Source organism: Prosopis cineraria, unplaced genomic scaffold, assembly GCF_029017545.1.
Source record: "Prosopis cineraria cultivar Desert tree isolate PC_DT_omini unplaced genomic scaffold, ASM2901754v1 PC13, whole genome shotgun sequence".
NCBI lineage: Eukaryota > Viridiplantae > Streptophyta > Magnoliopsida > Fabales > Fabaceae > Prosopis > Prosopis cineraria.
In genome coordinates this window covers 33,812,579-33,829,514 of record NW_026555344.1, presented here as the reverse complement: position 1 = coordinate 33,829,514, position 16,936 = coordinate 33,812,579, and the positions used below count along the sequence as shown (strand labels likewise).

Genomic DNA, 16,936 nt, shown 5'->3' with positions numbered 1-16,936 from the left:
CTTGTCTATGAGAAAGTTGACGTGAAATAGGTACCACAATATTATCAAGGTTAGGATATATTTTAAGTTTAGAGTCTTTATTAAAAATACTTATAAATTATCTATTAATAAGAATCCTAACTCAGTAGTAGGATTTGAACTTGTAATCTTGTGGATTATGAGTTAAAATTTTCACCAACTAGATCAACATTAATCCTTTTTTAATTCTTATTTTTTTATATCATTTCATTAATATAATATGATTTTTTTTTTTTAATAATGAAAAATTTTGAACTTTATTTTATAAGATTAATGGTCATTTTTGCTTTGAAACTTTTTATGTAAGGTCTATAGGTGTCTTGAACTCAATTTTAGATCATTTTTATCTTTGAAATTTTGAAATTCAATGCCTCATTATCTTGCTATTCACACGCCATTTATTGACTGCTTAGTGAATGCATTTTTTTTTTACATTTTTTTTTAGCCATATGGCATCCAAGTGAATGCATTTCAAGGCATTTTTGGTTATTTTTTAAGTTTAAGGGGAAAAAATGACTCAAAAAATTAAGTTCAAGACATCAGATGTCCATAAGTAAATATTTTGACAATAATAGCGACCTTATTAAATTTTAACTGGGTATCCATTTAAATGTCACATGACCAAAAAAATCAACAAAATGCATCCAACTCAATAGATAATGGTCAACAAGCGACTTGTAAATGGTAGGATAATGAGGCATCAAATTTTAAGAGTTCAAAGAAAAAAATGACTCAAATCAAGTTCATATTTAGCATAACTTATACACAAAGTTCAATAGTAAAAATTACCCTTAATCTTATTTTATATGAATAATTTATTAACCAAATAAAAGAAGGGAAGCAAAATTGTCTTCTTTCTCTCCCACTGTTTTCTCTCCAGCCAAGTTGACTGTAATAAATGACAAGTACCATCATAGATAACTTAAAAATTATGTAAATTTTGTATAAATGATTTCAAATCTACAAATTCATATTTAGTCTAAAATTTATAAGAAGTCACACTATTTTTCATTTAAGTAGTATGACTCACATTAGTATGTGCGTTAATTAATTCATGAAAATATATCTAAATATGCTGAAAATTATGAGACACACGAAAATTAAACAAACGACCGTTTTAGCACGGATCCAGGCCCTTTTTTGAATATACACGCATTCTTTATCTTGGCAGGCCTCTCTCAATACGGGAGAAGGGCCCCCGAATCATTCATATCTCCGAAATGACTAATTTATCCTTTTCCTATGCCATGATTTACTACCCGACAAGGGTTTTTTTTTTTTAATAGGTTTCATTTTTAATTTTTAATTAATTAATTAATTCATATCATTGCCTTATGCAGTATCAAAGAAAGTTTGTCGTTTAACTTTCTGGCTTTCTTTCCTTTCCCGTTTCTTCTCCCAATATTCAAAAAATATTTTATCAAAAAGGAAATTTAGATCATTTTACTTTTCATGAAATAAATGTGATGTTATTATAAAAAAAATTAGACCAATATTTATTTAGCATCAACCAATGTAAACTATATTTCAAATCATACTATTTACTTAAACTCATTTTTGAATTTTATAAAATTCACGAAGAAGTACAATTAAAAGATACAACTTTTGGAAAAATTCTTGTAGGGGTAAGGAGTACCATCTCATCATATTCTATCCCATAAAATTGCACAAATTTAATTAAATAAATTTTATATTTACTTATTTATAATAATTTTTTTAATTTCTTGTATTTTCCTTCTTTACCATGTCATAGATGAATGGGGAGAAAAATGCAAGAAATTAAAATAATTTAAAGTGATATAAATGAGAGGTAACATAAAAGATTATATAAATTTAACATGACATGTTTTTATTAAATAATATACAAATGATATAATATATTGAGTCTCTGCAACAATTTCTCATAACTTTTGTACATACTTCTTCTCCCTATTTTATTTTTGAATTTTATATCTATGTTTACTTGATAATGTGATGTTGACATTAATATATATAAATATATACATATATATGAAACAATTTTTCTCGAATATTTACAACTAATCAAGGGTGAGTTTTTCAATGGATTCAGGGATAAATTTTTACCATTCAATTTACTTCAATTATGAATTAATTTATCAAGTTTAATTCTTATTGATTTTGTTCTTTAAATTTATATTAGTTATCAATTTGATTTATATTGTTAAAACAAGATGTAACACTAATACAATATATGGATAAAGGAAAATTGATGATGGCTATTTAGACTAGTGAAAGGAAATGTAATTATTTCGATAGAAAAATAGATTCATAAATTTGTAAAAACAAAGAACAAAATATAGTGTAAATGATTAAGTTAATAAAAATTAAATTAATTTAAAGACTAATTTTTTATTATTCAACTGCATATATATATATATATATATCAAATCAAATCATCAACATACTTTATACATTAAATTAATTTCAGATTTAATTTATATTTTAAAATTTAAAATATTAACATAATAATTTTAAAAAATAAGGAATTGAATTGATAAAAATAAAATTTAAAGGATTAAAAATTTCACTATTTTATAAATTTATTAGAGATATCTAGATATAAATTCCACGAGGTTAACTTAGGTGCAAGAAATAATATGAGGTTGGGAAATAATGAGCAGAACATATGCTTATATTCCTGTATAAAACGTAAAAAATTTTAACATTAGCCAAAAATGTTAATAATAAAAGAAAAATAAAACTATTTCTATTATTCATATGCCGTTAATTTATTTTGGAAGAATTTTAATTTAGGACCATGGAAGAGAGATATTTACTAGTAGGTCCTAAAAAATGAAAATTCTTTGTAGGATTTCTATATTAAACTGAAATAAAATGGATGGTTGAAAAGATTGAAATATTCTTTTGCAAAATTAATAAGTATTTGTTTGCAACCTAACTTGACTTGTTAGTTGCTTACTTGTATTTGCTAATTCTTTAACAGTACTAATTAAATGGTTAACTAGTTAATCTGTGATTTCATAATCTGAAAAACATGACTTGTTAATTTTATAACTTTACTTATTAATTTGTCAATATGAGTTATTAAATACTTGACTTGTGAATCTTTTATAAGACTTGCTCACTTAATTTGACTAAAAAATATCATTATTAATTGTTAAATTTTTTACTTTATTTATTAATTTATCAATATAATTATAAATTACTTGACTTTACTTGTTAATTAATACTAATACTTTTATTAATTATAAAACTTTTACTTGCTAATCTACCAATATAATTATAAATTACATAACTTATCAATAATCATAGTAGTTCAATCATTTTGTTCTAAACGTAGAATCATTAGTTGTTAATTCTCTAACTTTTCTTATTAATTTACTAATATTAGTTATTGATATTTTTTTCTTTTGCAGAAGGGCATTTCAGTCTTTTTATCTATTTATTTTATTTCAATTCAATCCAAAAATTCTGCAGTAAACTTTAAAAATTTTTGGGTAAATATTTTTTCTTCCATGGTTTTTAGTTGAACTTCTCCCTTTTATTTTCGTCTAATGGCCTTTACAATTGCCTGGCATTATCAAAATGCATATTCCGAATACGCACGAGTTCTTCACAAAAGGTGAGGACTTACCTTTCCCTTCTTTGAATTTCACAACCTAATGAGGGTAAGCACGAAGTACAAAGTCCATTATTTTATTTATTAAATTTATTAAATGAGGATATGATATCATATGTATATATGTAACTGTCACATAATAATGCACCGTCTGATGTTGTTTTTGGTAATTTACACGTCAAGCATTTCCATGACTCATGCTATTCTAACATTTACTATTACAATACTCGTACAATTTTCCAAGTTAATTATCTTCGTGATTAAAATGAATTTTTTTTATTACAAGGTCATGAGCTAAGTCATGCAAAAAAAAAAAAAAATCAGACTAGAGCTCATAAAGGTCCTATATTCTTGAGGTCGATCAAGTAAAATAATTATTGCATTGAATTTTCATGATTAGCATGGGAGAGAGCTAGTTAGTGCAATGGTTTGTTTCTCTAAATATATAAAAAGTGACTTTTCAATTTTGTATTAATAAATCTCTAATTTTTTTTAATTGACCATTAAAGAGGGTGATTCAGGAAGAATTTGTTATGAAAAAGCATTATGGTCTCCATCAGATCAGTGAATACATTAATCTTGGGATAATTTGACTTTGACAAGTGTCAATACTTAAGAGTTTTGTTGTTGTTGAAATTCAATCTATTTTATAAAACCTTTTAGCCAACTTCCATGTTAATGTCACCCTCATTTGAAATAATCTCATGTATCTGTGCAAAAAAAGATCACAAGTTTTAAGGAGTCTTTCACTAAAAAAATTAAAGGTTTGAAGAGTCCTTTACCCAAAAATAAAAAAGTTCTAAAGAGCAGTATTGACATTTTGCAGATTTTTGAAGTTAAAATTTAATGTGATATATCAACTCAATAATCTCAAAGGCTTTTCATTTGCTATATGATTTGATACATGTGTGCGTAAATAATAACAAATTTTTCTATTCATAAAACTCTATGAAAAGCTTCCTTTAGGTTGTGTGTGTGTTTTTTTAATATTAATTTTGATTTGAATGATTTGATGTGAAAGTTTGAAGTTGTAGTCAAAGTAACACAGCACTTAGAAAGTGAAATAACTGACTTAAAAAGCACTTTGAGAGGGGATGAGGCTGTGACTTAAAATTACGTTTACCTTTAAAATATATTTAAAAATAATGTTTTAAAATCCGGATCAGACAGCGAGCCAAAAATATCAATGAGTCACGAGTCTTATAGTTCAATCGGTTAGACCGGCGGTTGGACCGGTGACCTAATAGTTAAATAAAAAATTATTTATATATATATATATATATATAAAAGAAAACAAGTTAACAAAAATACAACACTAGATTCTTGAATGCATCAGGATTTAGGCATAATCACTTGAAAAAAATAAAACTTCTATTTGCAAATAAACAACTTTTAGACAATAAAAATAGATTTATCTTCATTCATTTAACAATCCTTCATTTTGCAATAAACAGCTTGGATAATAAAAAGCAAGCTTATCTATTAGCATTCATTCTACTCCATTTTAGAACCCATAGAGATTACATTAAATTGGGTAGAGATATAAATGAGGGAGAAAGAAAATCTCACCGGGACTGAGAGAGAGAGAGAGAGAGAAAGAGCAATCAACAAAGAAGATGAAGAATCATGAAAGGGGTCGAGCTCGACGCCATCTGACTGTTTTCAACAACTGAATGTCTATACTAGAGTTAACTAAGAATACAAAGTCAGAAACCAAAATGAAGAAAGTGAAGTAAAGATGAAGAATAAAGAAGCATTTGAAATTTAAGAGAGTTTGAGATGGCTAAAGTTAAATGGTGAAGACAACGAAGGGTGAACATAGAACCCAAATGGTTGAGAAAGCGAGTCCAAGATGGTTGAATGGTGAAGACAGAGCCCAGAAGGCTGAGTGGCTTGAGGGAGATGACACATAGAACAAAACCCAGATGGCTGAGATTTGAGAGGTGACGAGAATGAGTGCGTGCATTGTGCAAGACAGAGAGAAGTGAGACTAAAAAGAAGAAGAATGGGTCCTTTATAGGTGTTGGTCTGCTAGACAGAGTGAGGAGAAGGGTTTTTTATTTTTAAAAATATCAATTTTGTCATTTTTTTGCGACCCGCTGTTGACCTGTAAAACCCGCTCCAGGTTCCGGGTTTTTCCCAAGTCTTTAAAAATTGTCCGGTTCTAGGCGGGCCAACTCGGGCCAACTGCTAATCCTAGTTAATTGGTTGAACCAGCCCGTTTTCTTCAACGGGTGACAGTCCGACCGTCCGAGTCGGTCCGGATCTTAAAACTTGTTTAAAAATGTTACTTCATTATATTTTGTTTAAGAACACATTTAAAGTAAATTTTTAATTCCTATTTTACATAAACATTTGCATACTTTTCAATTAAAGCACATCTTTGTATGCATTCTTATTATTGATATATATGTTTCATGGAAACTATAAGATGAGCCATTCTATTAATAATAAGGAATGTATGACTTTTTATAAAGATGTTTTTTCCTACTTAACTTGTTCATATTCAACATTTGATTTTTTTTTTCCTACTTAGCATAAACTCTTTTCTCTATTTTGGAATCAATTCTCAACATTTGACCATTTTTTTATCTTCTCCCGTTTTTTATAATTGATTTTAAAAAATTATCCAAGCAACATAATATTTTGTTAATTAATTTTTTCTAGAATTAATTTTTGTTAATTAAAATCCAAACACACCCTTAATTTCTTCTACAATGTCAAACACATTATGCTTTCTATTTTGAAAAAAATTATAACTATATAAAGCGTTTCCATGTTCTGTTAGGCAAAAAAAAAAAAAAGTGTTTCCATGGATTTAAAAAAAAGACTCTAACCCCTAACACATAGCCAAACCTTCTCTAATACTCAACATCTTAGCAATAGTATTAGGATAAAAATTTCTTTCATAATTCATTTGAGCTCTATGAGGATGCGTTGATTCACTTTAATTGACAACAAATATACTCTCTTTCCAAATTCTAAAGAACATAATGATTAATGAATAAGACTCACAGAACATTTGAATTTCTATTTGAATTTTGATTTACGTCTGACAAAAATTTATTTAAAAAATTTAACTATTTATTAAAGTTGATAAAAACACATTCTAAATATGATTTGAATGTACTTTCAAGAATTATCTAAACATTTCATCATTAAATATTTTTTTTGATATGACTATCTGACTGAATCAAGCCTAATTAAATGTAATTCTTTCAAAACTATTTTTTGTATTCATACATGTTTGAACCCTGAACCTTAAATGTAGTCATAGCTTCATTCACTAAAACTAATGTAAGTTAGCCCATAAGATATTTCATGATAATTTTGATATTACAATCTTTGATGTTTCCTTACATATTTTTAGTAAACTTTTAACTCTAAATATGACTAGATCTTAATTTTTTGCACAACTTACTGTGCTCATGTATTAAAAAAAACATAGAAAGAGAGATTCTCTTGAATTTTTATTAAAGGGAAGCAATGCAAATGCTTCATAATACTCCCTCAGTCAAAATTATGAGATATTTTTTTAAAAAAAATAAGACATCTTTTATGAGATAGGATGTTAAAAAATATAAATTATTTTGAATATTTTAAAGTATATTAATAATATTTTTTTAAATACTCTTAATTAGGAATATAATAAATAAGATTTTTTAATTGAGATACGTTATCATATAAATAAGTATGAAAAATATATAATTTTAATATTAATTAATTAATATATTGAAGATATAATTTAATTGAAATTACTTTATAATATTAAATGGAAAAAGAGATGAGCATTGAGCAACAATAATAGAAATAGTGACAGTAATAATAATAATAATATTTCGTTAGGACTTAGGAGCATAGTAATAATAATAATAATTTCTCTCTCCTTCTTTCTCTCGCAGAACAACTTTGAACTCTGACAGCTCTACACCGTCCCATGATGTTGGGGTCCTTCTTCCTTCCTCCTCCTTCTCCAACTCTCTCTCTCTCCCTCTCTCACTGTCACATACACTCCTTCCTTCCTAACGCCTCAACTTTTCATAGACGAAACGAGAGGGTGAGGGAGAGGGAGAGAAGGGACTGTTAGATAGAGAAGAAATCTCATACATCCATAGACACGACTTCTCTTCCCTTCTTTCTCATTCTGCAACTTCCATCTCTGTTTCATTTCAATTACTCTTAACAAGTTGCAGATGATGTCTGGTCACTGGGGGATACTTGTTTCAGATCCATGGCTTCAAAATCAGTTCACTCAAGTCGAACTTAGAAGCTTAAAATCCCACGTAAGTTCATCTCCCTTCCCGATCATCTCTTCCCTTCTGCAATCATCACGGATTCATGGCCTGTCTCTCTTCCTACTTTTTCTGGATTCATTCTCTTCCTCTTATGATCTTTGAGGCCTTAATCCTCCATATCAGTCTGGTGCATTTAATCCCAGAACACTCTAGAAAGAAATCGAACCCAGGTTCTGTGATCCTCTGTCCTTTTTTGTTTTTCACGGTCCGAATCCGAAGATGAATCCACTCTTGGTTCTCATCTTTTGTTTGGTTCGTAGGAAAGTGTTGGAATGCTAACTTTTGAATCTTATCTTATTGACACTAACTTACTTTACTGCTTTCTCCATAAAGTTTGGAATTTTGGATCATCATCATCATCATCATTGTTATTATATTTGTTTTTCTGAGGTTCATGCAATTGGGTTTCTGGTTGATACTGAAATTACTGATGGTTGATTGATGGTTGGTTGCTGTAGTTCATGAGCATGAGGAGGGAGATTGGGAAGCTTACGATTGGTGACTTGGCTTCCAAGATGTCAAGGTTGAAAGTCGTGGGAGAAAATCTGAGTGAGGAAGAAAGAGCTTCTTTCATCCAGGATTTGTATCAGAACACAGAAGAGGAGGTCGATTTTGAATTGTTTCTCAAGGTTTGTTTTATCATCTCGATTTGGTGTTCTATTCTTGTTTTTTCTGGAAATTCTATCTTCAATATTCATCACTGTCTGTTTTTTCTAGGATTCTCTGTCCTGTAAATAAAAAAATAAATAAATCAAATCTATGAATATTCAACACATGATGATTAAACTATTACTTTTACTGGTAGATTCAGGGAAACTTCTCTAAAGATTCCAAGGCACCCAACTGTTTATTTTGATTTGAAATGTAAATTGTAAATATTAGATCAATAAAACAGTATAGGCTATTAGTTTCTGTTAGAATTAATGCTCTTCTTTAGACATTGCATAAGGATCTTGAAATTCTGGCATAAGATCTTTTTCCCTCTGAACTATGCAGAATATAGGAGGAGCTTTTGATTTAACTGGCTGCACCAAATGCTAACCTGAAATTGTATTAGGATTATTTCAATTGCAATTTCCTGGCAAATTTGTATTTGATCATAACTAATGTATAAGAACGTAGAAATATACATGAGACCCCCAACAGTTTGAGCAATTACCGGTTGGGATTTGATTTGGATACTGACAAATTTGAGTGTTATAATGTTCCAGGTTTACTTAAAGCTGCAAACTTTTGCAAGTTCAAGGACAGGAATAGTGCAAAGAATTCCTCTGCATTCCTCAAGGCTGCTACCACAAACTTGCTTCACACCATCAGTGAATCTGAGAAGGCATCATATGTTGCCCATATAAATAACTATCTTGCAGAAGATGGCTTCCTCAAGAAATACCTACCTATTGATCCTTCAACAAATGATCTATTTGAAATTGCAAAAGATGGTGTTCTTCTCTGGTAACATAAATTTCTTCATTTAGTTTTCTCATTTTTCCCTTTGGATTAATAGTAGTTTTTTTAAAATCAAAACTACATGCTCTTGCAGTAAGCTCATCAATGTGGCAGTTCCGGGTACAATTGATGAAAAGAGCAATCAATAAAAAAAGATTGCTTAATCCATGGGAAAGGAATGAAAATCACACACTTTGCCTCAACTCTGCTAAAGCAATTGGATGCACAGTGGTCAACATTGGGACTCAGGACTTCATTGAAGGAAGGGTATGTATTCAAGCCTTTCAAGTTTTCACAAAAAAAGTGGGATACTGACTGATGTGCTATGCATGCATGCATTGTACTTTTGCTTGATTTTTTCACAAATATGGCCTTTTTTTGCTCGTTTGTAAGAGTTGCAAAATTGAACTGCCATGTTATGAAGGTGACTCGTACAAGTTCTGTATTTGACTAGATGATCCTGTTTTGAATTTAATTTTGCCTTTTTGTCATCCATATCTGATTTTTTTTCCATTCTACGTCTCAGTAGAAATAATTCTGTGTTTGTTTCATTTTTCTTATTTCAGCGTCATCTGGTGCTCGGATTGATTTCACAGATCATCAAGGTAAATTTTAACAGAAATGAAATTTTTTTGTCCCATCATACAAATAAATATGGAGTATTATTATCTGTTAATGCATTCCAGCATCAGGACCAAAGTACTTGATAGAGATTGAAGACTTAATAATCTCAGTTGACTTTATTGAGGCTAACCTTTTACATTCCTCATGGTTGTGTGAAATTAGATACAACTTTTGGCTGATCTGAACCTAAGGAAAACTCCTCAACTGGTGGAGTGATCGGGGATAGCAAGGTAAATATACCTTCTATCTATTTATGGACACATCATGCATGCTCACACACGCACACATACGTTCATAATTCCTTGTTATTTATATGTTGCAATCATATCTTTAAAACCAACAGGACATGGAAGAACTGATGTGTCTACCACCAGAAAAGATCTTGTTAAGGTGGATGAATTATCATTTGAAAAAAGCAGGTTATAAGAAGATAGTCACGAACTTCTCCTCTGATGTAAAGGTAACTGAGAATTCTTCAAACTTTATAGATGCTCATATGGTGTCTCATTCATGGAATGTTTAGAAGCAGAGCAATCTAGTTTTTTTAACCAACAATATTCGAACTTCACAGGATTATTGAAAAGGAACTTGTTCAAACTTCTTTGGACTGTCAGTTTGTAAATCTTATTTACAGTTAACCTGGTAACATTTCAATTAATACGTGACAGTGAAGTATAGGAATTTGAAATCTTGACACATGAAGGTAGATAAGAAATAACTAACTTACTTAATAGATTGAATCTTCTTGTCTAACAAGTTCCTTTTTAATGGGCGTACAATGCTCTGTGTGGAAGGAAAAAAGAGTTCTAGTTGGATTCTTTCTGTAGTTATCTACGTATTTTCTCTTCCTTTACAAGTTGAAAAAGTTTGTAAATAGTAAAGATTTAGCACAGGAAATTTTATAATCTGATCAGTTTAATGATTTTATGAAATCATGATTATGACAGAAGCTTTTTTTATGCATTTCTGTGCCTGGAACTTATGCTTGAGTATATATGGCTCTGAGCCTGCAGGATGCTGAGGCTTATGCTCATCTTCTAAATGTTCTTGCACCTGAGTACACCAATCCATCCACATTGGAAGTCAAAAATCCATTTGAAAGAGCAAAGTTAGTTCTTGAACATGCTGATAAGATGGGTTGTAAGCGATATTTAACTGCAAGAGACATAGTGGAAGGTTCCCCAAATCTTAATCTTGCTTTCGTTGCACATATTTTCCAGCTCAGGTGAGAAATTCCTTTCTCTTAAGCAATATTATAAATTTATAATCTCTCTTTTTGGTTGCTGAGGGAGGTTCTGTTAAGGATGGAACACTTATTCTAGGAATGAAGACTTAGTTTTAGGCTTTACTTGGGGTTTCATTCATCAATGTGCTTACTGAGATTATGTATTGTTGAGTTTTAACTTTTCCTTGACTCCTATATGCCCCCACAGCACCACTGACTTTAGTCAACTTATCAGCATGGAGAAAACTTATCATATAACAGCTCAATGTAAAATGACTTATTGTTCTTCTGAGTAGTAACATTGGTAAACTTGAATAGTAAATCCCTGTTCCAAACTAAAACCGGAATTCCTGAAATGGAACCTAGTATTTAATTAAATTTAATACTCCATCTGTTGACCATTTGGATCCTTAACTTTTCCACCACATCACCCTATCTATTCTTTGTGGGGCTGCCTTATGAAGCATTTGGCTATTCTTTTGGTTGTTTTCCATACCAGATATTCAAATATCTGGACTGCTGAGAGGAGGACAAGTGAGGTGTAATTTGAAACAAAATAGAATTGCAATTAATCTGGTTGTTCAGTTAATGGTTTTGTTTTGGTTTTTATTCTAAAGTCATTACCTGTATATGCTTTTCTTAACTTCAAGTTTTGTTTGAATGGTGAAATGTTCCCTATATTTATATTAATTTTTATTTTTATTTTTAAATTTTAAGTGCTTGAGAAATATATACAATCTTGGTTTTTCTCTGATAGGAATGGACTTTCAACCCAAACAAAACAGGCATCTTTCCTTGAAACATTGCCAGATGACACCCAAGACTCCAGAGAAGAGAGAGCATTTCGCCTTTGGATTAATAGTCTTGGCAATTCAACATATATAAAAATGTTTTTGAGGATGTCAGAAATGGGTAAGTTTCTTGCATTTTTCACCATTTCTGTGATAAGCATTGAATACACACCAAATATGATTGCTCTAGTTTGCTGGGTAATCTGTGTGTGTGTATATATTTTATCTTCAAAGTTCTGAGTTGAAAGTGATATTACTTCTTCACAGGTGGGTACTACTAGAGACTCTTGACAAGGTGTCGCCAGGGATTGTCAATTGGAAGATTGCTAATAAGCCTCCGATTAAGATGCCATTCAAAAAAGTGGAGAACTGCAACCAAGTTGTGAAACTTGGGAAACAACTTAGGTTTTCCCTGGTAAATGTTGCAGGAAATGACATTGTGCAGGGAAATAAAAAATTGATACTAGGTATGTTGCTCTTTATGTATTATAATCTGCTAAATCATAGTAATTCAATTGAATAAATGTCACACATTAGTTCAGTTATAGCCAGCAAATAAAATAAAAAAGCTGACAACAGGAGAGTAACAGTGTTCTATGATCTGGGTTTTATGATATGTATTGATGAGACGTTAGTGGATGCGTATACTGTCTAAATCAGATAACGATGATATTTTCTTCAGCTTATTTGTGGCAACTGATGAGATACAACATCCTACAACTTCTAAAGAACTTGAGATCTCACTCTCATGGGAAGGAAATAACTGATGCTGATATTTTGGAATGGGCAAATAGCAAAGTTAGAAGCTCAGGTAGTCAGAGCCGCATGGATAGCTTTAAGGTATGAAAATCTATTTTGTGTGTGTGTGTGTGTCTATTGCTCTTATTCAATAATCTACTCTCAAAGGAAGGGCTGCATTTTGTTCATGATTAATTTCACCAATTTTTACTCATCTTACAATGGTTTTCTTGGTGATATATGGTGTGTGCTGCTGATAGGCTCCCATGCATTGAGGAAAATCCTTCCCTAAAAGTTAGCTGAAATTAGCATGGGAGACCATGCATTTTTTTTTATATGGCTATTTGACTTGGTCATTTTCAGGCTTAATTGGGGGTAACTCTTCCAAAGGTATTTTATGCATTCACACAAACTCAAACTTGAGACCTCATGCTTAAGTGGTCATAACTCTTTCCATTAGGACCAACACCTGTTGGTAGAACCACACAATTTAAGTATTCCATTAAGTAGTTAATACTACCTGATGTGGGACTTGGGCAATTTATATTATCTTGGTTTCTATCAATTAACTACCCTTGAAAAGTTGTTGACCTAGTGGTTAAACTCTACCATATTTCACCTGGTCTTTTGTTGGTTAGAACCTTCTATAGGTAGTTTTTCTTTCAAAGCTACAAACTACCAGCTCAAATACCAAATGATAGGGATAAGTGGGGTGTAGAACATTCCCCGAAAAACTAATCGTTGAGGTAGGAGAACTGCCTATTTTAAGTTCTCCATTGATCAGTCCATAGTACTTGACTAAGACATCTCATATGACTTTGGTCCTATTAGTGGCTTTTTTCTTGTTCATGTCTAATACTCACTCAATATAGAAGAGAAGCTATAGTTTTGTAATTTTGCTTGACAAACAGTTGATCTCATAGCCTTTTCTCATAAAACTTGCATTATACATCCGTACTATATGGCTTAGATTGCTATAATAGCTTTTGAATAACTATTCATGGCCTCATAACAATATAATACAATTACATGTATATGGTATTATTCTTATTAAGAAACCCACAATTGCAATTTTACCTTCAGGAAATTTTATCGAGTTGCCTGCTTGCTACTGAATGGACACAAATTTTACCTAAGAGAAAGAGGACATTAAATATTTTGAAAAAATAAAAAGATTATTGAGTACATTTTAATTATTGGGTTATCTGTTTACTTTTTGTTTGAGATTTTGTTGCGTAATGAAATTCAAGGACAGGTATGGGGAGGCCATTTTTTCCTTGTATCCATCTGCAGTATTGTATGATACTGTTGTTCATACATGCTTGGAATTTTTTTTTTTGGAAAAAATTATATTATTTCTGACAAGGCAAATGAAGAAAGGTTCTATAAAAAAATTTTCTGTGAAACAAACAGCTTCAAGAAGAAAAGGGAGAAAGTTACCAATCCTTTTATCTTGATTTTATTAGTTGGATTCATGTGACATGATAACATTGCAATTTATCTTCAGAACAGTTTTCAATTTAGGCATATATTTATATATGATTTTTCATTTCATTGCTTTTTTTTAACATCAAATTTCAGGATAAAAGTTTGTCCGATGGAATTTTTTTCCTTGAGCTTCTTAGTTCTGTGCAGCCTAGAGCTGTGAATTGGGGCCTCATAACAAAAGGAGTAACTGGTATGTTGTATTTGACATAAAAAATTTTCGTTGTTCAAAGCTATCTTCAATTACTTGCATGCCTCCTTGGAGAACTTTTTATTTTTATTTTTTTTTTTTCAAATTTTAGAATATAATTGTTCCTTAATCATGAATCAATGAATGTTGATGGTATACCTAATGAGAAATTAGGAAAGGAAATAGTGTATGAACTGGCATTCAGAGCACTCATCCAAGTCATCCATAGACAAAGAACTTTATATATATATATATACACATACATACAAGGCAGTTTTTTTGTGTACTTTTGGGTTCAACCGGCAATTTCAAATCCTCGAACCTTAATGATGACTTCGATACCGTTGAGTTTGAGCGTTTGAGCTCATCAATAAAGACATTTGATTGAATGAATGGCAATGTATGACCAGAGGTTTGAATTTCTATGGGCATCTTCATCAATATATATTTGCTTCATGCAGATGAGGAGAAAAAGATGAATGCCAGTTATATTATCAGCATTGCAAGAAAGCTTGGATGTTCCATATTCTTACTTCCTGAAGACATCACTGAGGTATTTTGGACTTATTGCCATGTCACTTTTTGGTATGAGTGAAACTTTCTTTGGTTTGTAACCTGCATTTCTTCATCAATCAGTCTTGGTCTGAAGAATATTTTAGTTGGAGAAAACTCAATATAGACAGGGAGAATATCAATGAAAGACCCCTAAAAAAAGAATTTAAATTACATCTTGTTGGATTTGGGTTCGACGAGTGACCTAAGTCCACTCACTTAATAAGTGTCTCAATTACAGTAATTAAATTTCATCAACACTTGAAAATTATTTAGATATATTTTCCTCTGAAAATTTAAAACAATCCTCATTCATAAAATACTCCTCACATATGTTATCCCCTCAAAAAAAAAAAAAAAGAGATGTGATATTTTTTGAGTATTATATGACAAAATCTCTTACAGCCGTTTGATTAAATCGAACGATTGTTATCGTTTACGTGAGGCACTCATTGAATGAGTGAACTTTGACCATTTACTAGATCCCAATCTCATTTTATTAAGGATTTAGCTACATCTGGATATATCTGTTAAATTACTTTGTTAGCCCCAAGATTTCCACTCGATTTTCAACGTGTTTCTTTTAGTTTGAAAGTTTTTAATTAGGCGCTTAGAATTTAAAGAAGTTTTTCTAGTTTGGTCCCAGTGATGAAGTTATTATTATATAAAGCATAATAAATTATGACCAATGGGAGTTGTTTCTTCCGTATTTATCACCTGACCTTATCTTAAATGAGATTGCATTCAATAAAAGAATACCTATGCAGAATGAAAAAAACATAATAGATTACTACTAATTGTTTACTATTCATCTCTCTCTCTCTTTCTCTCTCTCTGTGGGTGGGTGGACCGGAGGGTGGGGGTTGGGGTGGGGGTGTGGGGAACTATTTGGCATTAGCAAGTCAGATTTAATTATTTTCGGGCCTAATTTGTAATATCCGACTACTTTTAATTATTGTTTAGCTTGAAGTTTCATTTCATCTAAACCTTAAAATGGTGGTACAAATTTTCAGGTGAATCAAAAGATGATCCTTACACTAACAGCAAGTATAATGTATTGGTCTTAAAGCATCCTCATGAAGAGAGGGCAGCAACAACTTCAGATAGTGAGAGTGGGAGTCAAATAGAGACTGTATCAAATTCAACTTTAGATGACTCTGCCTCTGATTCATCCTTAGAGGACAATCCCAACATGTAAATATGCCTTGAGTGAATACCCTTTTTCTTTATTCTTTTTCTTTTTTCTTTTTGCTTTTAAGCTTTTGATGTTATGGTTTATATATATTATAATAATATATGAACCAACCCTCCTCCTTATACTTGAAACATAACACTAGGTAATTTAATGATTGCCCAGCAAATTTTGCTCCCTTTAACTGTTATGTGAATAGTGGATTTGTTTCCTTTTTTTTTTTTTGGTTGAAGATATAAATATTTTCATTTTGTGATGGCTGAGTTTTCCATCGATCTCCTTCAGTTTACTTTGAAGTATTTTCTCACAATTATGATTTATAGTGCTGATTAATGGATTAGATACAGTAAAGTTGATTAAGAGCTATGAGAGCTTGTACAATGGCACAAAAAATTATCATACTTATTTTTTTTTATGTGTTATGGCTTGATCTCATAACTATTGATTAATCAACATAAAACCAATCATTCAGCCAAAAAAAAAAAATATTAAAGGTCTAATGTATATAAATTTCAGAATTAAGAGTCAATTTTACCTTTTAACTATATGTGAAAGGTCATAAAGGATTTTAAACTCAACTGTGGGTCAAGTTTATCTCTCAACTTTAAAAATTCAGTCATCCATCTACCCTATTTTTTATTAAGTGGGTCCCACATTTGATTTTTTTAAATATTGTTTACTATCAAATGTTTAATTATGGTTCCCACATTATTTTAATTTTTTTATAATATAAAAATATTTTTGACTCTCCTCACACGCGCACACACTCTCTCTCTCTC

General features: G+C 30.7%; 1 protein-coding gene across 1 annotated transcript; it reads left to right on the top strand.

Moving 5' to 3' along the window:
* Window positions 1–7,535: 7,535 nt before the first annotated feature.
* On the top strand, window positions 7,536–16,374 carry LOC129290393 (fimbrin-2). Its single transcript, XM_054927151.1, is given in 19 exon segments — window positions 7,536–7,902; window positions 8,373–8,543; window positions 9,126–9,165; window positions 9,168–9,366; window positions 9,455–9,494; window positions 9,496–9,627; window positions 9,927–9,965; window positions 10,147–10,195; window positions 10,198–10,214; window positions 10,328–10,444; window positions 10,998–11,209; window positions 11,967–12,091; window positions 12,094–12,121; window positions 12,268–12,467; window positions 12,683–12,840; window positions 14,320–14,416; window positions 14,875–14,966; window positions 15,979–16,024; window positions 16,027–16,374. Coding segments are annotated over 19 exon segments (1,989 nt in total). The 5' UTR covers window positions 7,536–7,812; the 3' UTR covers window positions 16,164–16,374.
* The last annotated feature ends 562 nt before the right edge of the window (window positions 16,375–16,936 follow it).